Source organism: Chiloscyllium plagiosum, unplaced genomic scaffold, assembly GCF_037043375.1.
Source record: "Chiloscyllium plagiosum isolate Xiang-an unplaced genomic scaffold, Cpla_swu_hap1 HiC_scaffold_4, whole genome shotgun sequence".
Lineage (NCBI taxonomy): Eukaryota > Metazoa > Chordata > Chondrichthyes > Orectolobiformes > Hemiscylliidae > Chiloscyllium > Chiloscyllium plagiosum.
This window is the reverse complement of record NW_028270142.1, coordinates 8,235,436-8,256,916: the sequence shown is the minus strand read 5'-3', so window position 1 is coordinate 8,256,916 and position 21,481 is coordinate 8,235,436. Positions and strand designations below refer to the sequence as shown.

The following is a 21,481-nucleotide window of genomic DNA, read 5'->3' as shown; positions in this document are numbered from 1 at the left end:
ATCTGGCCAGATAATGTTTGTTTAAAGATCTAATGTTCAATAATTTAAATGTTAGAGTCATACAGCATGGAAACAGACTGAAGATTAGATTAGATTCCCTACAGTGTGGAAACAGACCTTTCGGCCCAACCAGTCCACACCGACCCTCCGAAGAGTAACCCACCCAGACCCATTTCACTCTAACCAATGCACCTAATACTGTGGGCAATTTAGCATGGCCAATTCACCTGACCTGCACATCTTTGGACTGTGGGAGGAAACCGGAGCATCCGGAGGAAACCCACGCAGACACTGGGAGAATGTGCAAACTCCACACAGACAGTCACCCGAGGCCGGAATCGAACCTGGGACCCTGGTGCTTTGAGGCAGCAGTGCTAACCACTGAGCCACCGTGCCGTCCAAAATGTCCCAGACCTAGTCACATTTGCCAGCATTTGGCTCCTGTCCCTCTGAACTCTCTATTTATTTAGCCATCTGGATGCCTTTTAAATGTTATAATTGTACCTGCCTCCACTTCCTCTGGCAGCTTGTTCTAGACACTCACTACCCTATGTGTGAAAAGGTTACCCCTTTTTAAATCTTTCCCCTCTCACCTTAAGGAGAAAGTGAGGTCTGCAGATGCTGGAGATCAGAGCTGAAAATGTGTTGCTGGAACAGCGCAGCAGGTCAGGCAGCATTCAGGGAACAGGAGAATCAACGTTTCTTCAGGAGAAGGGCTTATGCTAGAAACGTCGATTCTCCTGTTCCCTGGATGCTGCCTGACCTGCTGCGCTGTTCCAGCAACACCCTCTCACCTTAAGTCTATGCTGTCCCCCACCCTCGGGGGAAAAAAACCTTAGCTGTTCACCCTATCCATGCCCCTCATAATTTTATAAACTTGCAGGGAAAAATGCCCCAGCCTATTTACCCTCTCCCTCTAACTCAAGCCTTCCAGTCCCAGCAACATCCTTGTCAGTCTTTTCTACATCCTCTCAAATTTAGCAACATGCTTCCTATGGAAGGGTGACCAGAATTGTACACATGTTCTAAAAGTGGCCTCACCAAAGTCCTGAACAGTCGCAACATGATGTCCCCACTTTTATACTCAATGTTTTGATCAATGAAGACAATGTGCCAAACGCCTCCTTCACTACCATGTCTACCTACGACTCCACTTTCAAGGAACTGTGCACCTGCACCCCGAGGTCTCTTTATTTGGCAACACTCCTCAGGACCCTATCATTAACTGTATAGTTCCTGTCCTGGTTTGCCTTACCAAAATGCAGCACCTCACATTTATCTAGATTAAACTCCGTCTGCCACTCTTTTGAACAGTCTCCTGTTGCAAGAGGCCACAGTCCACATTTGGCTATTATTTCAGCTCTCATTCTTAGGGACACAGTGAACATGTGCCTGCCCTATTGAATCAGATCAGAATTCCCGTTCACTACTTCACTAAGGTGACCTTTACTTCGAACACTCGCATAAACACTAACCCTGTTTTGAACCTGCACTTCACTACAAGGCACAACAAAGGGTTACAGCAAACTATCCAGAATCTTAATACACTCCAGGCACGCAACATGCCCTGCCACATCTGAACCTGGATAATTTGCATTATTTTTATTTAGCTTTTGTTTGGTGTAAGCTTTCTTTCCCGTTTTAACGCACTAACTTGTACTTAGCACAAAACACTGGACAAAAGCTTCTGATATCCAGTGGAATCAAAACTAACTGAGTAGCTTTTGATGTTGCATATACTTTGGGAACAAGCTGTTGTTGGTTCAAAAGGCCAATTACCTGAGGTTTTGAATATGGCTGCATGTTCAACCCGAAAGTACCTTTATGGAACATGCAGCTATCAGTAAATTGTGGTTTTCTTCCTGAAACCCTTTAATTATACACTATATGTACACTGATTTCAGCATTTTTTCCTTTCTTCACATCATTGTATAGGCATCAATTCAAACATAAGAAATATGCGAAAAAAAATACTTAGATCTGAAACCCCCATTTTCCATGAAATTGATTGCAAACGACACTTCGTGGAAGTGTTGGGCATTTCCAGCTGTTGTGAACAAATGGTGCGAGAAAGAGGGGTGACAATGGGAGTGTAATTTTCACTTTGTTCATTGCGCTGTAAGAAACAGATGCAAACTTTACAAAATGCAATTGAGATTTGCAATTGAAGCCACTAAGCAAGCATTATCAGTTAATAGGAATAGGTTCTCTCATGTCTTTCAGGAGACTATTCCTGAAGTGTTTTGATCCTGATGTTGTATATTGAAACTGGAATCAGCCAAATTGGTACCATGACAAATAATCATTTGTTAAGTTAATTAGAAATTCATTGATGGAAACATCTTGACAGTGTAAGGTCAATGTTGGCTCTATCTAAAACAACAATGCGCCCATGTGAGGAGTGAATTTATGTTGTTACATGTCACGTAAATAACTTGATCTTGTAGATAAAGCAAAATTATTTTAGTAGGAAATTGGAACATTTATGCGGATTAGGAATGTCGGATGAGCTCTCACATGAAAAAGATAATAAATTTCTTAGGTGCATTCAGGCTAGTTTTGTGTCCCTACCTATAGGACATCGTAGATTTTAGAATGAGCCAGACTTAGTTAATTTAATAGGAAAGAAATCATTATTGTACAGTGATCATAATGCCATTTTATTCAATGTTCATTTTTATTGGCAGATTTTAACAGGAAGATGCAGAGATAACAAACTGATCAAAATTGTTATTGAGTAAAATTACTGGTGAACAATGGAATTTATTAAGAACAGAAAATAGTATGCCTAAAATGAGGAAGAGCTCCAAAAAAGGAATGTGAAAATGGAATTAGATAGTACAGTAGCAAGCAGGACTTTAGAAGGAATAATCTCTGGATTGCTCCTGTTGAAACTTTATTGCTGGAACAGCACAGCAGGTCAGGCAGCATCCAGGGAACAGGAGATTCGACGTTTCGGGCACAGGCCCTTCTTCAGGAATGAGCTCCTGTTCTTCAGGATTGCTCCTGTTACCATACTCAAATAAGGATAGAAATAGAGAGATATATGTATATCAGGAGGGAGTTGTATATCACACAACATCAGTTATAGTCCAACAGGAAGACAGCTAACGGTCCGCATCCATGAACACCAACTAGCCACGAAACGACATGACCAGCTATCCTTAGTAGCCACACAGTCGGATGACATGCAACATGAGTTCGACTGGGACAACACTACTATTATAGGACAAGCCAAACAGAGAACAGCCAGGGAATTCCTAGAGGCATGGCACTCATCCATAGATTCAATCAATAAGCACATCGACCTGGACCCAATATACCGACCACTGCAATGGACAGCTGGAACTGACAACCGGAAACGGTAGATACAAACCGCTATAAATGCCGGAGGAAACATCACAGAAGCGCTTCACAGGAGGCTCCCAAGCACTGAGGATGTCACCTAAACAGGGGACAAAACGTCTGCAACACAAATTCCCAGCTCGGCAAACAGAACCACAACAGATTAAATGTTTCTAAGGTATAATAATAGAGGAAGATCTTGGATATCAGTTAAATGGTAATGACCATTCAGTTATTCACGAAAGTTTCTTCTTTCACCTTAAAATAATTAAGGCATAGCTATGAGATTATTCTGTTGGACATGCAGATATTGGGCATTATTTTGTTTTTGACTTTAATTACATCATGTATCAGTATCTGTTTCCAACAGATTTAATTTGTTTTGGGCCCAGAAGAAGAACAGCAATGCAATGTGGCATGTTTGTATTAGGTACTTAACGAACAATAATAATTCTTCCAACTGTGACTGTAAGTACGTGCTCTGTTGTACGTACTTAAAGTACAAAATAGCTACATGTAACAGCTACCTAAAAATGCACATGATTGCAGCAGCAGTTATAGTGAGGTGAAGTGAGTGTAACTATATTTGTCATCAAGGTAATGCTCGATTGAGTGTGGCATCAAAATGCCCCAGCAAAATTCAAAATAAAGTGAATTAGGAAAGCTCTCCACTGGTTGGGGTCATGCCTATCATCTTGGAACGTGATTGTGGTTGCTGGAGATTGATCAACTTTACCCCAGGGCATTGCTGCTGGATTCCCTTTAGAAGTATCCTAAGCACAACCATATTTAGTTTCAATGATTTTGCCCCCATCACAAGTTTACGATTGGAAATGTTCTTTGATTGCATGGACATCCTTTGTGTTTCCAACTCTCAAAATGAAACAGTTCAAGCCTGCGTAAAAGAAGACCAGGAAAACATTATGATTTAAACTGGCAAGTGGCATTCACTCCACATAAGTGCCAGTCAATGACCATTTCCAAACTTTGTAAATTTACGAATTTCCTGTTGACAATGTATGGCAATACATTGCTGAATACACCACCATCAATATCCTGGGATTATCATTGACCAGAGACTGAACTGGATCGATCATCCTGTTGCTACAAGAGCAAGCCACATGATACCCAAACCCTGCAGGCACAAGTTACGACTTTGATGGAGTATACTCGGGGGAGTTTTGAGAAATGTAATTGCACTGTGGTGTTATTAGGAATGGTGCTGAAATATGTGGATTTTCAGAACTGTAAGAGAGCCAGTCATTGAAAGAAACAGAAAGGAAGAACTGTAAAAAAAAAAAAACAAAAGCAGTCTTTTGAATCAAAACAGCTATTAGGTTTCACTCCCTGCTGCTGTGGAAATGAAAGGAGAAGTGAGACAAAATTGGATATTTTATCCATTTTCAATGGCAAAACTATGCAGTAGCTGCAGAATTAATTAAAGAATCTTAGCAAATAAGTATGGTAACACTGTTCTCGGTGAGGGAAAACTACTACAAACTCCGTTACAGACTAAATTTATCTTGGGTAGGCGAGACAAAAGATTTTGAAAGCTTTGAAAACCTGTTTTGAACCTCATTATTATAACTTGTGGTATGAGTTTAACAGCAGAGTTTAGAAAGAGACTGTTGCTCAAAGTATGACTGGACTGATAAATCTGTTTGAATCCTGAGAGCCTGCTCCACCATTTAATATGATCATGGTGATCATCCAACTCATTTCCCTGTTCCCGCTTTCTCCCCATACCTTTGCTCCCTTTAGAACTATATCCAACTCCTTCTTGAAGACGTTCAATGTTTTGGCATCAACTGCTTTCTGTGACAGAGAATTCCACAGGCACACCACACTCTGGTTGGAAAAAAATTCAATTTTTGTTCTGTAACCACAGTACTTTTATGGCTTGTTGAGCTGAGTTCCAGTTTGATGGGAGTTAATGCCACTGAATGTCAGTAGAAAATTATTATTCTCTTGAGGGTATAAATGTTACTGATCATTTGAAAGTTTAAACTTGAAAATTGTCTCAATCCTGTTGCATCCAGGTAAGGACTGTTTTATGAAAATACCATTTGTGATTTAAATACAGTTATCAGAGGGTCTTGTGGAGATATTTATTTATTTTATTGTTTCCTCCACTCTATAGGCTTTATTAACTGCAGTAACATCTCAACACATAGAAATACATGAAGGAACTGTGTTGCAGGCTGTTAGAACATGCTACAATATTTACCTGGCCAGCAAAAACTTAATAAACCAAACCACAGCCAAGGCAACACTAACTCAGATGTTGAATGTTATATTTGCACGAATGGAAAACCAAGCAGTGAGTATTGAATTTAGAGTTGATTCAAAGTTTTCAAAGAAACTCTGGTGTGAATAATAACAAAATAATTGATCAGTGAAATGTATCAAAAAATTTGAATGTTAAATTATCTACATTCAAGGACTTTTTTGTCTGTAATTATAGAATTATATACATTGATTTATTTCTGTGATTGTGGAGTTTGAGAATAAATTTGTTAGTGGTACTAAATATGTAATAAACAAAGATTTGCATGTATACATTACAATGTAATGGATGGATTGATGAATTTAAAATTACTGTAGAAGTTTTTTCATTTAATTTTAGTGCACCAGCATATTAGCCAAGTCACAAAGGATATTCTGTGATTGTATTTGTTGTAAACTATCCTTCTTTTTCTGTTAGCAAGCATTGACCTAATCATTGTAGGAGCAAATTACTGCAGATGCTGGAATCTGTACTGAAAACAGCAAATGCTGGGGATCACAGTGGGTCAGGCATCATCCATGGAGAGAGGGCAAGCTAACATTTTGAAGCTCTGATGAAGAGACATCTAGACTCGAAATGTTAGCTTGCTCTCTTTCCATGGATCCTATCTGGCCCACTGTATCCCCAGAATTTGTAGTTTTGACCAAATAATGCTCCTCTATTACTTTTGCATTGTCATCCAGCTGGTGGATTTATCCTTGGGCCTCCTCCCTTTTCCCACCCATATGCTGTCACTTGGTTACATCATCTAAAAGCAGGCTCACCTTTCAAGTGTATGCTGATGATACCCAGGCCCACCTCAATACCTCTTTGCACAGCCACCGTTACCTTCTGCCCAGCAGCCTAACTCCCCTACCATCTCTTATTTATCACGTTGTTTATTGATAAATAGCATTGCATAAGTCTTCTCCAGCTAAGTCTCAGCCACAACCTGTATCCCTTAACCATTGACTTTCACCTGATCTGAGGTTGAACCAAAAAGTAGCACCTGTGACATCCTCCTTGATCTTAAGCTGAACTGCCAACTGCATAATTGTTTCACCAACACCGACTCCTTCCAATTTTGTAACACTGCTTGTGTTCACCGCTGCTTCAGCATGTTTGCTGAAATCTTCATCTGTGCTTTTGTTATCCGTGGACTTAACAATCTGAAAGTTTTCTTGGTTGGTTTCCCACTTTGCACCTTGGTAAACTTCAAGATTTCGCTGCCAGTATCATCTCTTAAACTTAATTTGTGTGTTCCTCAATTTTGACAGTTTCTGTATCCCTGATTTTCTTTCTTATAACATTGATAGCCTTCAGCTTCCTGTGCCCTAAGTTCCGGGACAGTCTTCCTAAACATGCACATGCTCGCGCGCACTCTCTCTCTCTTTAAATCTACCTCTGATAAGTCGTTGATTCTGTGCCCAAATGATACGGTATGTGGTTTAATGTTACATTTTGTGTACTACATTTCTTCCATAAAGCTAGGTGGCAGGTCAGAAGCTTAAATACAATATCGATAATAGCAAGGAATGATAAATTTTTTCTTCCTCATTGTTCTATTAGAATATGAGAGAAGGCAAGCTAGAGATATCAAAACATATGGTAAGCATTTATACTGGTATTTAAAAAGGATGTCAGTGAAGTGAGCATTAGAGTCCTCTACAGAGAGAGGAAGATCCAGGGAATTGTGAGAAATTCATTCATAGAGCTGACAAGGCCAGCATTTATTGCCATTAATAACAATTAAAAATTGTGAAGTAGCAGAGTAGAGGGGAGATGATTGTGTTGTGGTATTGTCACTGGACTGTAAGTAAGACCCCTCTGGTTATTACTGATTTTTATTATTTATTCATTGAAATCATCTGTTTATTGTTTTCAAAGCTTTTTAAAATGTGATCATAGCACATTTGAGTTTCATAAAACTTGAATTTTTTGAAAAGCTTGTCTGATAGTGAAACAATAGGATCTGGTTAGTTAAGAAGCAAGAGGCAAGGGTGTTAAACTAATATTGACCTTAGTTCATGCCTGGTTTCTCTTACAGCACACTCCCTCCACTCCCCCCTTCTTTTCAACTCCGGTGAATACATAGAACATAGAACATTACAGCGCAGTACAGGCCCTTCGGCCCTCGATGTTGCGCCGGCCTGTCATACTAGTCTGAAGCCCATCCCACCTACACTATTCCATATACGTCCATATGCCTGTCCAATGACGACTTAAATGCACATAAACTTGGTGAATCTACTACCATTGCAGGCAAAGCATTCCATACCTTTACTACTCTCTGAGTAAAGAAACTACCTCTGACATCTGTCTTATACCTATCTCCCCTCACTTTAAAGTTGTGTCCCCTCGTGTTTGCTGTTCCCATACTTGGAAAAAGGCTCTCCCTGTCCACCCTATCTAACCCTCTGATGATCTCCTATGTCTCTATTAAGTCACCTCTCAACCACCTCCTCTCTAACGAGAACAGCCTCAAGGCCCTCAGCCTTTCCTCGTAAGACAATCCTAACCAACTCAATCTCTCCACATACATCAGTCCTACCATCCCAGAAATCAATTTGGTAAACCTTCACTGCAATTGCTCTATAACAAGAACATACTTCCTCTGATAAAGAGACCACAACAATATTCCAGATTGGAGCTTTAGCTTCCTGCATCCTTACTAATTGCTGTATAATTGTAGCAAGACATCCTTGTTCCTGTTTTCGAATCCTCTCACTATGAAGGCCAACATACAGTTTGTCTTATTGCCTGCTGCCTCTGTGCGCTTACCCTCAGTGAATGGTGCACAAGAACACCCAAGTTTTGTTTAAACATTCCCCTCTCACAATTTGCATACATTCAAACAATAACTTACCTTCCTATTTTTGCTACCAAAGTGTGCCCATATTATACTTATTACCCACATTATAATTGCAATAGAAATGTGTAGAAAAATTTCAAAGTTGATATTTGTAACAGGAAGAATGTTTTAAAAGTGTATACATGGTAAGTGCAAACTCTGTCAAATCGAACAGTGGGGTTATGAACAATCTATTGCAGCCTGAGACAGTGATAGGAAAGGGAGTAGAATTGGAGGCAATTTTACAGATTTGTTAGATTAGATTTTTTTTTAGATTAGATTACATTACAGTGTAGAAACAGGCCCTTCGGCCCAAACTGCCCCGCCGAAGCGCAACCCACCCATACCCCTACATTAACCCCTTACCTAACACTATGGGCAATTTAGCATGGCCAATTCACCTGACCTGCACATCTTTGGACTGTGGGAGGAAACCGGAGCACCCGGAGGAAACCCACGCAGACACTGGGAGAATGTGCAAACTCCACACAGTCAGTCGCCAGAGGCGGAAATTGAACCCGGATCTCTGGCGCTGTGAGGCAGCAGTGCTAACCACTGTGCCACCGTGCCGCCCACAGTTCTGGAGGAACTGTAGCCAATTTCTTCACTGTTTCTCAAGTTGAACACCAAGCACTGCATAGGTTCCTTACCTTCACCTCTGCACTTTTACACCATATCCCCACTTGAACCCTTGTGATATTGAAAATCTCATCCTTACCATTGTCTTCTCCAGTATCTGTTTGAGTTGATGCTTTCGTGGTCAGCTCCTGGAGCTTCCAAGATACTCCTCATTCAAAATCCCATGTTAGATTTTTTTTTGATCCACCATGAGTACAACATACAGTAATTTTTATACTAATTCTACTTTTGATCTCTATATTCCCTGCATGTTACCACCAAATCCCACCATATCAAGCAACATGCAGAAGTGGCATCAAAATAGCATGGAGGTAAGGAGTTACATTTCTCAGTCACTCCTAATTGCAGTTGTTAAGGTCATGTAGCGTACTTAAGCCCTTCCAATCGCTTATGTTTTCAATTATAAACACAGTTCCCTAATCAACACAGATCCCAGTTTATCAAGACAATTACTCCATCTCCCCTCTCTCGCCTTAGTTCTGCTTCAAAATATGTTCTGGTTCTGCCACTTTCTCTTTGAAGCCATTATAATCTTGGGGGAAAAAAAGCAATTCTCTATCCATGAAATAATGCAGTCATCTCAAATATCCCTTTCTTGACAAGTCATTGAGCATGTTTCCAAAAATTATGCCCAACTTTTCCAAAACTCATGTCTGAGTTAGAAAGTTATAAAACTTAATGCAGTATTTTTTAGACCTGGAAGACTGTGTCATGCAACACTCTTGTCTTTATGCATACAGCTGCAGGAAGTAAAACAAATGGAAAAGGAGAGACTTCGGCAACAGCACCATCTCCAGCAACCTAATGTGAACCAGTATGAGCCTGAATCACCACAACTGGGTCGTCTTGAGGAGCAGCCTATTCTTGAGGTGGCACAGGTACCTCAACTGGATTCAGGCCACAACGATGAAGTGGACAAGCATACTCAAGAGGATACAGAGCCAGAAAATGGAATTGACATTTGTAATACAGAAAATGAGCAAACAGAAGTTGACCAGGCCACAGCAGCTAAAAGTAAATAAATTTATTTACAGATTACATATATAAAGTTTGTGACTTAGGAAAGAAAACTGTTATTTAAGGAAAGGAAATTATTTAATTTTTCTTCAGGAATATGGTCAGTAAACATTTTTATTTCTCAGTTCAGTTTCCATATATGGTTGAATGTTGGTCAGTGTTTCCCTTCAGAATAATTCTACTCAACCTGATTAGTATGCCTTGCCCTTATTTGTATTTCAAATTCTTTGCTTTCGTTATCAGCAACAGATCCCTGTAGCAGTTTATGCAATGGAGTATTCTGAATAAGCACTTAATTTTCTGCAATTTCTGTTAATAGTTCAAAATCTGTTGAACGATGATCCTGCTGTTCATAATGTCAAAAATCTAAAAATCTTGCTGCAGGTGTGAGATGAAAAATTAGCTTTGCTGCAGTGAAGTTTGCAAGAGGATTATTTTAAAAGCTCGCAATGCAGGATCTTACACTGGGTTACACAGCTCTAAGGATGCATCATTGTCTTGCTTGCTTTGTCCAATTGTCCACTAGTTTTCAGTTAATTTTACCTTTTGGCCCAATCATGGATTCAATCTGCACAGGTTGCTGATCAAGACAAGCAGTTATCTTCAGATTAATTTTCTGATGTGGAACTGATGCGAGAAGTATGACAGTATCGGGATTGCTTTCAAGTTTATCCACAGACTGTCTCTAGTTATTTACATAATGACTGTCTTCAGCTTTTGGGAGCCTATGCCAACATATTTCAGTTGAACCGGCTTTGATTCCCCCCTCTCAGCAGTATGGAGCCATGATTCAGGTGTCATTGAAACCCAGCTTAACTTTTCCACGGTATTCAGTTATTTCAATACTGTTGATCTGGATTATTACATCATGATGGACCATAAATTGAGGATTAAAGGACTGGACTTCATTTCAAAGGCTTGTTCCAAAACTTAACCATAGCACTTAGGCTGAAATGGCACTTACTAAGTACAAACCTATTGAATTCAGTTGAACTATTCCACAATTAGAGAGTGTGCTTCAATTGCTACTTGCAGCAAGCAAAGGCATTGTACTAGGTAACATTTTCACAAGTTTTTAATTTCTTTACCCAAATAGAGATCAGAGACTATCGGCAAAAAAGGGCCTGTTCCAGTCAACTGTAGTGGTTCCTAGACCAGATAGGAAATATTATTAGATTAGATTACTTACAGTGTGGAAACAGGCCCTTCGGCCCAAAGTCCACACCGACACGCCGAAGCGCAACCCACCCATACCCCTACATTTACCCCTTACCTAACACTACGGGCAATTTAGCATTGCCAATTCACCTGACCTGCACATCTTTGGACTGTGGGAGGAAACTGGAGCACCCGGAGGAAACCCACGCAGACACGGGGAGAATGTGCAAACTCCACACAGTCAGTCGCCTGAGGCAGGAATTGAACCTGGGTCTCTGGCGCTGTGAGGCAGCAGTGCTAACCGCTGTGCCACCGTGCCGCCCACCATTATCTGGTCCAAATGACTAGTTTTCAAAACCACTCGATGGATTATTTGTGTTTATAAGTCCAAATAAAGGAGTGTGAGTCACATATTTTGTGGAGAATTCTAGTTGTTGATCATAGAGTTGTCAGAGTAACTTCCTTTGAAGTAAATGAGCAAATGCATCTTGCCGGCTCCAGTGTTCATGAAATCATGTTTTGCAAGACACTGCACAGCCCTATTGTATTTGTTCTCAACAGATTATTGCGAATAATCAAGTAGATTTCTGGCAGAAGCAGGTGGACATTGTTGATCAAGTAGGAAAATTATTCAGTTTTGCTGAAAAGGCCTTCAATAAGTAATTTAGGGTGGCTATGGAGGAAAGGACACTTTTTTTTGCCCAGCATTTAGATGGGATTAATGGAGTTTTGTGCTGTGTGTTATGGTTCCTCTTTAAGATGAAGGCAAGGTCAAATTTACAATACACCAAAAAGTTCCAATCAAACAATCTTATTGAAACTTAAAGATCTCACAGATTTGGGCCTCTCTCCAAAAGCAGTGCAGTGCAGAGCTCTGACATGATTTTCTGATTGTGATTGCTTAAAGGGAGGATGCGTTTTGTTTTGATTTATGACACATTTAGAAACTGCAGACCTCTGTGCCCTATTCTGATTCTTGAATTTGATCCTGAATAACTTGATATTGAATGGCTCAAATTCTTGGATTTTAGTAATCTTAAAAAGCTTTCCCTCTAAAGTGATTTTTGTTAAGCAAAGTGATTAAGGATTATAAGCCAAAGGCAGATCTATGAAATTAGGCCACTGATCAGCCATGACTCATTGAATAATGGAATAGGTTCAAGGGGCTGTTCCTGTGTTTGTAAGTAGGACTTTGTTTTTGCTCAACAAGTGTTATTGATAGTTGATCCAGCTTACACTGTTTCATTTGTAGGCAATTTATTTGCCTAATATTATTTCCGATCTTCACTTAGATCAGAAAATTGCAAGGAAAAACTTTTTAGACACTACCATTAACTTTGTTTAAATTTGTTCATGGGGTTTGAACATCACTGGTGAGGCAGAATTTATTGCCCATTCCAAATTACCCTCACGTAACAGGTGATGAGTTGATTGTTTTGGACTGTTGCAGTTCATGTGACAGTGAAAAAATGATATGGTTCCAAGTCTGATGATATGTAGCTTGAGCAAGATCTTGCAGGTGATATATACTTCTGTATCTTTTCAAGTTATTCATGTTGATATTCGAGTAGCTGATCTCTCTCTCTAGAAGGTGGCAAATTTGTTGAGTGTTGTTGGTGCAGTGTTCATTCAGGTAAACAAGAAGGTATTTCATTGCATTTCTGACTTGTAGACATGGAGCAGGCTTTGGGCAGTCAGTAGGGGAGTTAGTTGCCACAGAATCCCCAATCTCTGACTCACTCCTGTATCCACAGTGTTTACATGCTAGTCCATTTCCCATCAATAGATTCAAGGATGTTGATAGTGGGGGCACTAAGTGATAGTAATGCCACTGGATGTCAAGAGGTGATTAGATTTCCCTTGCTGGAGATGATCATTACCTGGCATTTGATTGGTAAAACTCTTGCTTGTCATTTATGAGGCAGGGGTATGAATGTAGTCCAGGTTATAATCAACGAGGTAAAAACAATGACTGCAGATGCTGGAAACCTGATTCTGGATCAGTGGTGCTGGAAGAGCACAGCAATTCAGGCAGCATCCGAAAAGCTTCGAAATCGACGTTTCGGGCAAAAGCCCTTCATCAGGAATAAAGGCAGAGAGCCTGAAGCGTGGAGAGATAAGCTAGAGGAGGGTGGGGGTGGGGATAGAGTAGCATAGAGTACAATAGGTCAGTGGGGGAGGAGATGAAGGTGATAGGTCAGGGAGGAGAGGGTGGAGTGGATAGGTGGCAGGGCAGAGGAAATGACCTGGGAGTTGCAGTGGGAGAGAGACTCCCTGAGATTCTTGTAGAGAGAGGAGGAAAACTTCTTCAAGGCAGGCATCCTTGCAAGAGGATTCGCAGTAGGGTTAAAATCAACGAGGTAAAAACAATGACTGCAGATGCTGGAAACCAGTTATGCTGTGTGTAAGCATGAATTACTACAGTATCTGAGGAGTTGTGAATGGCACTGAATGCTGAAAATGGTGCATCCATCAGTGAGCATTGCTACTTCTGACGTTGTGATTGAGGCAAGTTCATTATTAAGGCAGTCGAAGGTGGTTGTCCCTGACACCCTCTTCTGAATTAACTTGATGTAAGTTCCTTCAACTGATTAAAGAGTCTTGTGACACAGTGGTGTGGCCCTACCTCTGAGCCAGGAGGCCTGGTTTCAAGTCCCACCTGCTCCAGAATAACATGGTTGACCAAGTTGGATGAAAACATATCCAAGGCTACTCTGAGGAATTCCTGCTGCAATGACCTGGGGCTGAGGTGCTAGGTCTTCAACAATGAGAAACATCTGTCTTTGCACTTGCTATGAATCTTACCCAAGGGATTTTATTTTCCCCTGATTCTCATTAACTTCTATTGTGTTAGAGCTCACTTATGCTACACTCAGTCAGATGCTGCCTTGATATCAAGGATAGTCACTTTCATCTTCGCTCCAGAATTCAGATTTTTCTTTCCTTACTTGGATCAAGGTTACAATGAGATCAGGAGTCCTGGTGGGATCCACACTGAGTGTGGTGAGCATTATTTCTTTTTGGTGTTACTTGAAAACACTGTCAATGACACTTTTTATCATATTGCTGATAATTGAGAGTAAACGGATAGGACAGTAATTAGACAAATAAGCTACCTTTTGTGGAAATCTCAAATCTGAGTAATTTTCCATTTTCACTTTATCCAGTAGGTGTCTGCAGCGGAACTGCCTGACTTTCAGGACTAAATCTGAGTTGTCAGGACTGTTTCGAATGCCTTCAGTCCTTCCTTGATATCTGCTAGTGGAGAATTGTACCGTTTATTTTAGTGCATATAGGTATTGGATGAAGAGAATTCTTCAGAAAGTTATAGCTCAGTCTGAATGAGCTGGCGTTCAATGTTTGGACCAACCTGGTTTTCTTGAGGCAGCCACATAAAGAGTTAATGTCCTTTTTCTCAGACACAATGTGTTGTTCTGAATATTTGGAACAGCAAGTGATTTGCTACAGGCTGCTATGAAGATAGAAATCTTCAAAATCACTGTTATAAACTCTCACTGCATTTTTTTTTACACATGCAGGATTGAAGATGCGGAGAATTAATTTCAATATTGTTTTCATTTTGTTTGAAATACAAGCTGTGCATACAAAATTCATTCTGCATTTCGGACTGCATTACTTCTTTACATAACCAGATATAACTTTCCTATTTTCCTATTATTTTTGGTTTTCAATGCTCTGTTATTTTCAAGATCCTAATCCTGCTTTCCTGGGCTAAAAGTCTAAGGTGATTATTAAAACATTAGGAGAATAAAACTTAACAGCTCAGTTGGACAGTTTCTTGAAGAGCAAGTACTCAATCTTTTCTCGAGGTTGATGGACTGCATCCTATCATATATGGAAGCTGAACTTAAAGATTAAAAAAAATCTATCCTGAAGGTATGATCTTTTATTATTTTATCTGAAATATTTTTTACAATATTAACATCAAAAAACTTTACATCAATGATAATTCAATCATGAAAATGCATGTGGCAATGGAAAGAGCATTGCTTGATGTTTGGAATATATTCTGGAATCAATGGAGTTTTTAAAAAAATTATCATGGTAATGCAAAAAAAATTCATAAATTCCAAAAATCTAAACCACCAATAAGTTCCATGTGGTATGCTTCACATGTTCTTGAAATAATGTGTTTTATCATCTTTAGCTGTAATTGGAGAGTTGTGCCTGTGGAGAAAATCTGGTTCTTTCCCTCACTTAATGCCACAATATATTAATTCATTGTGAAAGCTACAATGCTTGTGAATTTGTCTGAGAAGACTCAAGAACTTTGTGTCTCCACTAATCCTGCCCCAAAACACGGTGCTGTAAGAGAGAAAATGAGGAACTCGGCACATTCTGCTCCATCACGTTTCATTCATTAGTTGTATTGAATAGCAAATTGTAGGAAGTGTATGTCTGAATTCCAATTATGTGCTTCCAAAATGCAAAGTTATATGCTGATAAAACTGCTGGCAAATTTGTTACCATTTCCCAATCTTAGAGGAGATCAGATTTTGAATTTGGGGATCCAGAAATCTCTTGAACCACAGTTCAAGTTCAAATTACTATTTTCTGCCTTTGACTCGTGACCAATGTAGTTTTTACCTCACTAAAGAGGTAGGTAGTGGGAGGTTTTGGGATCATGCCTCGGTGACTTCTGTTAGAAGTGAATAAAATATAATAGTTCAACTGAAAACCTTGAGGGAAAATTAAAAGTCTAATCCAATAATTTGAATGGTAATCCGAGGTGATGTTTCTTTCTTTCTTGCACCACAACAATGACTGTTGTGTTGATTTCCCAATTTGTGTTTTTGTAAAATTGTTGAATACGAGACTTTTTATAAATGTTGAGGATGCTGCTCAACTTGACTTGGTCCATAAATTCTCTTGTTGCTCATATTGCTAAGACCTTATAATGGAAGTATTTGTTTATCAGTCTTGCATTTCTCATGTGAAGCAGCTTAGTTAACTCAGTTGGCTGATCAGCTAGAGTGAGGTCAACATCATGGGTCCAATTCCTGTACCAAATGAGATTACCATGAACTTCATTTCTTCTCAACCTCTCCTCTTGTCTGAGGCATGGTGACCCTGGGGTGAAACCACCAGCAGTTTATCTCTTGCTAATGAGAGAACAGCCCTATGGTCCAGAGGGACTATGCTTTTACTTCTCATTTAAAAATCACACAACACCAGGTTGTAATCCAACAGGTTTATTTGGAAGCACTAGCTTTCGGAGCACTGCTCCTTCACGTGTTTGTGGAGTTTTTGAGCAAAATAAAATGTAATTCTGCAAGTACAAATTCATCCCACAAACTTGTGTGTGCATGCACATGTGAGTGTATATGTACGGGGGCACGCATATAGTGTTCAGGACAACACCATACAACACTGTCACAGTAAACACAGCAAGAAGTGTCAGTGTCAACACTCATACCACCGTTACATGTGGGGACACCTCCCAACATGTATATGGCAGGTACTCCATGTGACTCTGCCAACGTTGTCTGTCTCATACGCTGCAGGCAAGGATGCCCTGAGGCGTGGTACATTGGCGAGACCGAGCAGAGGGTACTGCAATGGATGAACAGACAACGCATAACAGTCACAGACAGGAATGTTCCCTCCCAGTCGGAGAACATTTCAGTAGTCCAGTACATTTGACCTCGGAATTCCGGGTGACCGTCTTCCAAGGCGGACATCAGGGCAGGCAACAACGCAAAGTGGCTGAGCAGAGGCTGATAGCCAAGTTCCATACCCATGGGGATGGCCTCAACGGGGCCCTTGGGTTAATGTCACACTATAGGTGACCCCACTGCACTATGCACACACTCCTACAGACCCATACACTCTTGCAGACCTCTCATATACGCAGGTGCACTCTCATATGTTCACACGTACGCTCCAAGACGCACACACTCATGCACACCCTCTCATAGACTTATACCCCTTTACATTCACAGACATACATACATTCTCTCATAGATGCTCATACCCCCACCACCACCACCCCATGCGCACACACTCATATAAGTTTGTGGGGTGAATTTGTCCTTGCAGAATTACATTTCATTTTGCTCAAAACTGCATGAATCCATGTAAGATTCTGTAAATTCCTTTTTTAGATTAGGATCAGTCTGAACATTGGGGCATAGACAACCTTACACAGGGCACCTGATACCTTTGATGCATTGTCTGGGCCAACATGGCACCTATTGTTAAAGTTCACTTGAGAATGTAATTTTAAAAAAAGTTCTGGGATTTACATATGAAAGAACTGAAACCAACATGTTCATTCTAAAAGATGAGACACTTAACAAACAATCCAGGTCATAAATGATCTGTTCGAAATTTTACTCCCTGCAAAAGTTTGCACATTTCAGTAGGCATGCTTCAGTCTGATGTGTTGAAGAGGCACCTTTACTGTGTGTCCCATTCATACAGGTTCCAGATTACGTACAAGATCTGACTCTGACTCCATATGTGCTGTGTGAAACTGTCCTAAAGATCTAAGATGCAGCACTAAGTAGAATGATTGGTGACCATTTGCCTGAACTCTTCATCTGATCCTGAGTGAAATTGTGACACAAGATGAGTGAAAATACAGTCAATATCTTATCGGAAGAGGAGGAATATACTGAATTAGATTTTCTCCAAAGGCACTTTATATGCATTATACAGTTTGGTTTAGCAAATCAAGGTAACAGAAAGTGTATTCTGTGTATCATAATGGGTACTGATGTCACAATATTATAATCCTTAAGACATATGCAAATAAAATTTAAATACTATTAAATATTCATAGCATAAAATCATCCTCAACTCCATTTTTTTATTTGAGAAAAAGTTGAGGCATGTTTTACCCATGCTGTTTTCTTTTCGTCCTGGCTGGCTGATTTTTTTTCTGAACATTTTATATTTTGTCGTTATACAAGGTTTTACAAAAGGGAATGCAGGCAGAAGTGATGGGGAGGGTCTTGAATTTGAGGATAATGTACATGAAATTGTACAGAACATTCTACAAGAGTTGGTGACCACTGTTGTTGGAGGTAGTGTATTCATTTTCATCTCTTCATTTAGTTTCATGATTTTTCTGTGCATGTGTTAATCTTCATGACATTTTTTGCTTTTCCTTGATTTTCTTTGATTCTTTGGTCTCATGAAAATTTTTCCCCTTATTGCCAGAGTGAGCTTTAATTTGGTTAGTAAAGGTACAATGTTAATAGCTTGTCATCGATTCTTTTAGGTTTTTTTTTGCAGTTGACTATGCAATTTACAACTCTAGTCACAAACAAATTGGCAGCAGATTGTACGTAGATATTATATTATCAGTAAAGTTCGATTGATACAATAATGTAACACTGCACCCAGAAAATGACATCTGTAAGCAAATTAAAAATTCAGGGCAGCAAAAGAATTACGGTGCAGAACTATCAGGTAATTTATGTAATGCAAAATTATTTGTTAGTTTTGGAAGTTGCTGTGATGTAATAAGGCTAAAGGGCAAGTTACAAAGCAAACAGGATATCCAGTTTCAAAACGAGTTTTTCCGCCATAAAAGACATGCTGTATCATATTTATTTACCAGTTTGCAGAGTTAACTGAATCTTATGTGTCTTGGATGAGTTAAATAATGATACGTTATATATTGAAATTATTACATATGCAAGCTCAATATCTTGAAGCTTGATTTTTAATATTGGTTTTAGAGATTTTTCTTCCACAGCACAGGTAATGCAATATTTGTTTATCTCTTACTTTCCAAGGTGCCAGTGAGAAAATCTAGATGAATAAATAGGTCAAATTTAGAACAATGTGATTTCTTCAGTGACTCAAGATGCATACTGTGGGCTAGTCCAACATTTATTGTCCACTCCTAATTGCTGTGGAAAAGGAGATGGCTAACAATTTCAGGTACACTCATAGTGCTGCCAGAAAGACTGTTCCAGGACATTGACCCAGCAACAGTAAAGGAATGGTGTTATGGTTCTAAATCAGAATGATGTGTGGCTTGGAAGGGGAGTTTGAAGGAGCTGATATTCCTTTGCAGTTACTCCCTAAGTCCTTCCAAGGTCATGGAAGCAGGACCTGGAGTAGGCCATTTGTGGGTCTCTGGTCTGTCCCTTTATTCAAGCAATCAAGGCCAATCAGTGATATAAAGCTGTCCATTGCCTCAAGCACCTTAATGCTTTCAGTTAACAAAATCATATCAGATTTAAACTTGCGTTGATCAAATATCTATTGCCATTTGTTGTAAAATTCTAAATTTTTTTTATGGAATGTGGATGTTCCTGGCAAGGCCAGCCTTCACTGCCCATCCCAAATTGCTCTTGATCTGAATGCTTATTTGACCATTTCAGAAAGCATTTAAAAGTCGACCACATAATTGTGGATTGGGCATCATTAGTTTGCCAGACTAGGTAAAGATGGCAGTTTTGTTGCCTGACAGATATTAGTGAACCAGGTTCATTTTTACAAAAAAAGACAATGGTTTCATAGTCACCACTAGAACAAGACTCACTTTCGATACCAGACTTTTCCAATTCAATGTAAGTTCCAGCAGCTGTCTTAGTAGAATTTGAACCTGCGTCCTTAAAGCATTAGCCCAACTCTCTTGATTTGAAGTTCAGTAACATTACTGCTGCACCACTGCCTCCTCATTTTCTGTGAAGAAGTGCTTCTTATTTTGACTCCTAAACGATCTGGCTCTAGATTTTAGATTATGCCCCAGTCCCTCAGAATCAATGGAGATAATTTATTTTCCTCTAACCTGTCAACTGTCCTTAATATCTTGAAATTTGCTATGATATTGCTCTGTAAACATCTAAATTCCCAGGATTACAATCCTGATTTATAGAGTCATAGAGATTTGTACAACCCTTGCTCATAATTTAACTCTAAAAGTCCAGGCGCCATTCTGGTAGATCTATGCTATGTTCCTCTCAGACTAGTATACCTATCCTAAGGTGTTATGCCCAGAACTGATCTCCAGTTATGGTCTAGCGAAGGCTTTAGATATCGGAGTCATAATATTTACCCGACTGTGAGCAAGTCTGTGTCAACCAAGATTTGTACTCATGAGGGATCAGCCTTCTCTGTTCTATCTTCTATGCCCTTAATGCCAACTATTTATGAGACTGAATCTGTCGACCTCAGAAAGTAATGAAGGTGGAGTCATGGAATGATTTTAACAGCTTTAGATAGTTTCATGTTCAGCAAGGGAACCAAAGGCTACCGAGGATAGATGAGAATGTGTCCAGTCAACCTGTCCTTAGTTATACACTATCATGCTTTGCTGAAAATAAATGTTCGGCAACTGGTCTACAATTCCCCAGTACAGAAACCTGAACACAAACAGTTTCTACCCTACTGTTGTTAGAATACTGAATGGAGCTCTCAAACTGTTAGCATTCGCCTGTACCTGTGTTTTGGTTATTGCCTCAGTTTACCTATTATTTACTTATCTATGCTATTTAACTCTGTGATCTGCTTGTATTGCTTGCAAGACAAAGCTTTTCACTGTGTCTCAGTACACATGACAATAAATTCAATTCACCCTCTCCCTTTCCTAATTGAGGACGTTGCAAACTTCTAATTTAACTGAATGATTCCCAAATGGACAGAACTTTAGATGCTTTTCATTCGGGCATCTGTAGTGATCTCACCTCTTCACACTGTTCTGGGACTCATCTGATCCTCTGGATTTGCCACTCCTCAGTACCATTTCATTTTTCGCTACAATTGATTTGCTGACACTAATTTTGGTTAATTATTTTCCTTGATTCAGTAATTACTTTCTTAGCATGTTCAGCAGAGTGACCTCTTACTGCACTGTATTTTCTGATGTAAAATGATTATTTAATACCATGTTTTTATTTCCAATTGTTTCCTTCGGGATGTACGTTATTCCTGATTTCCTTCATTTTTCTAATGTAATTATAAAAAAAGCTTTTGAGTTGATTTTGAGCTTCCTTGTAGGTTTCTATTGCATGCTTTGTTTTTGTAGCACTTACTGTTTTGCCAATCTTTTGCTGTTCTTTGTTACTTTCTTAGTTGCTAGAATCTGCATTTTTGTTTGTTTTATGTATTTTCTTAGACTTTTATGTTGTCTCCATAATTGTTTTTGTGGCATTAGAACTACTATCCCTTCAACTATACATGGTTTAAAATGAGCTTGAATTTTTTTGAACATCTCCCACTAATCT

At 39.5% G+C, this 21,481-nt stretch overlaps 1 protein-coding gene across 2 annotated transcripts in view; it reads left to right on the top strand.

The window, feature by feature from the left end:
- arfgef1 (ARF guanine nucleotide exchange factor 1) overlaps nt 1–21,481 on the top strand; it is a 210,894-nt gene that overhangs the window by 71,335 nt on the left and 118,078 nt on the right. For both annotated transcript variants that reach the window (XM_043689241.2, XM_043689239.2), the window contains exons 5-7: nt 5,486–5,665; nt 9,842–10,115; nt 18,212–18,325. In XM_043689241.2, the coding sequence (XP_043545176.2) occupies nt 5,486–5,665; nt 9,842–10,115; nt 18,212–18,325 (568 nt within the window). The remainder of the gene's footprint in view (nt 1–5,485; nt 5,666–9,841; nt 10,116–18,211; nt 18,326–21,481) is intronic.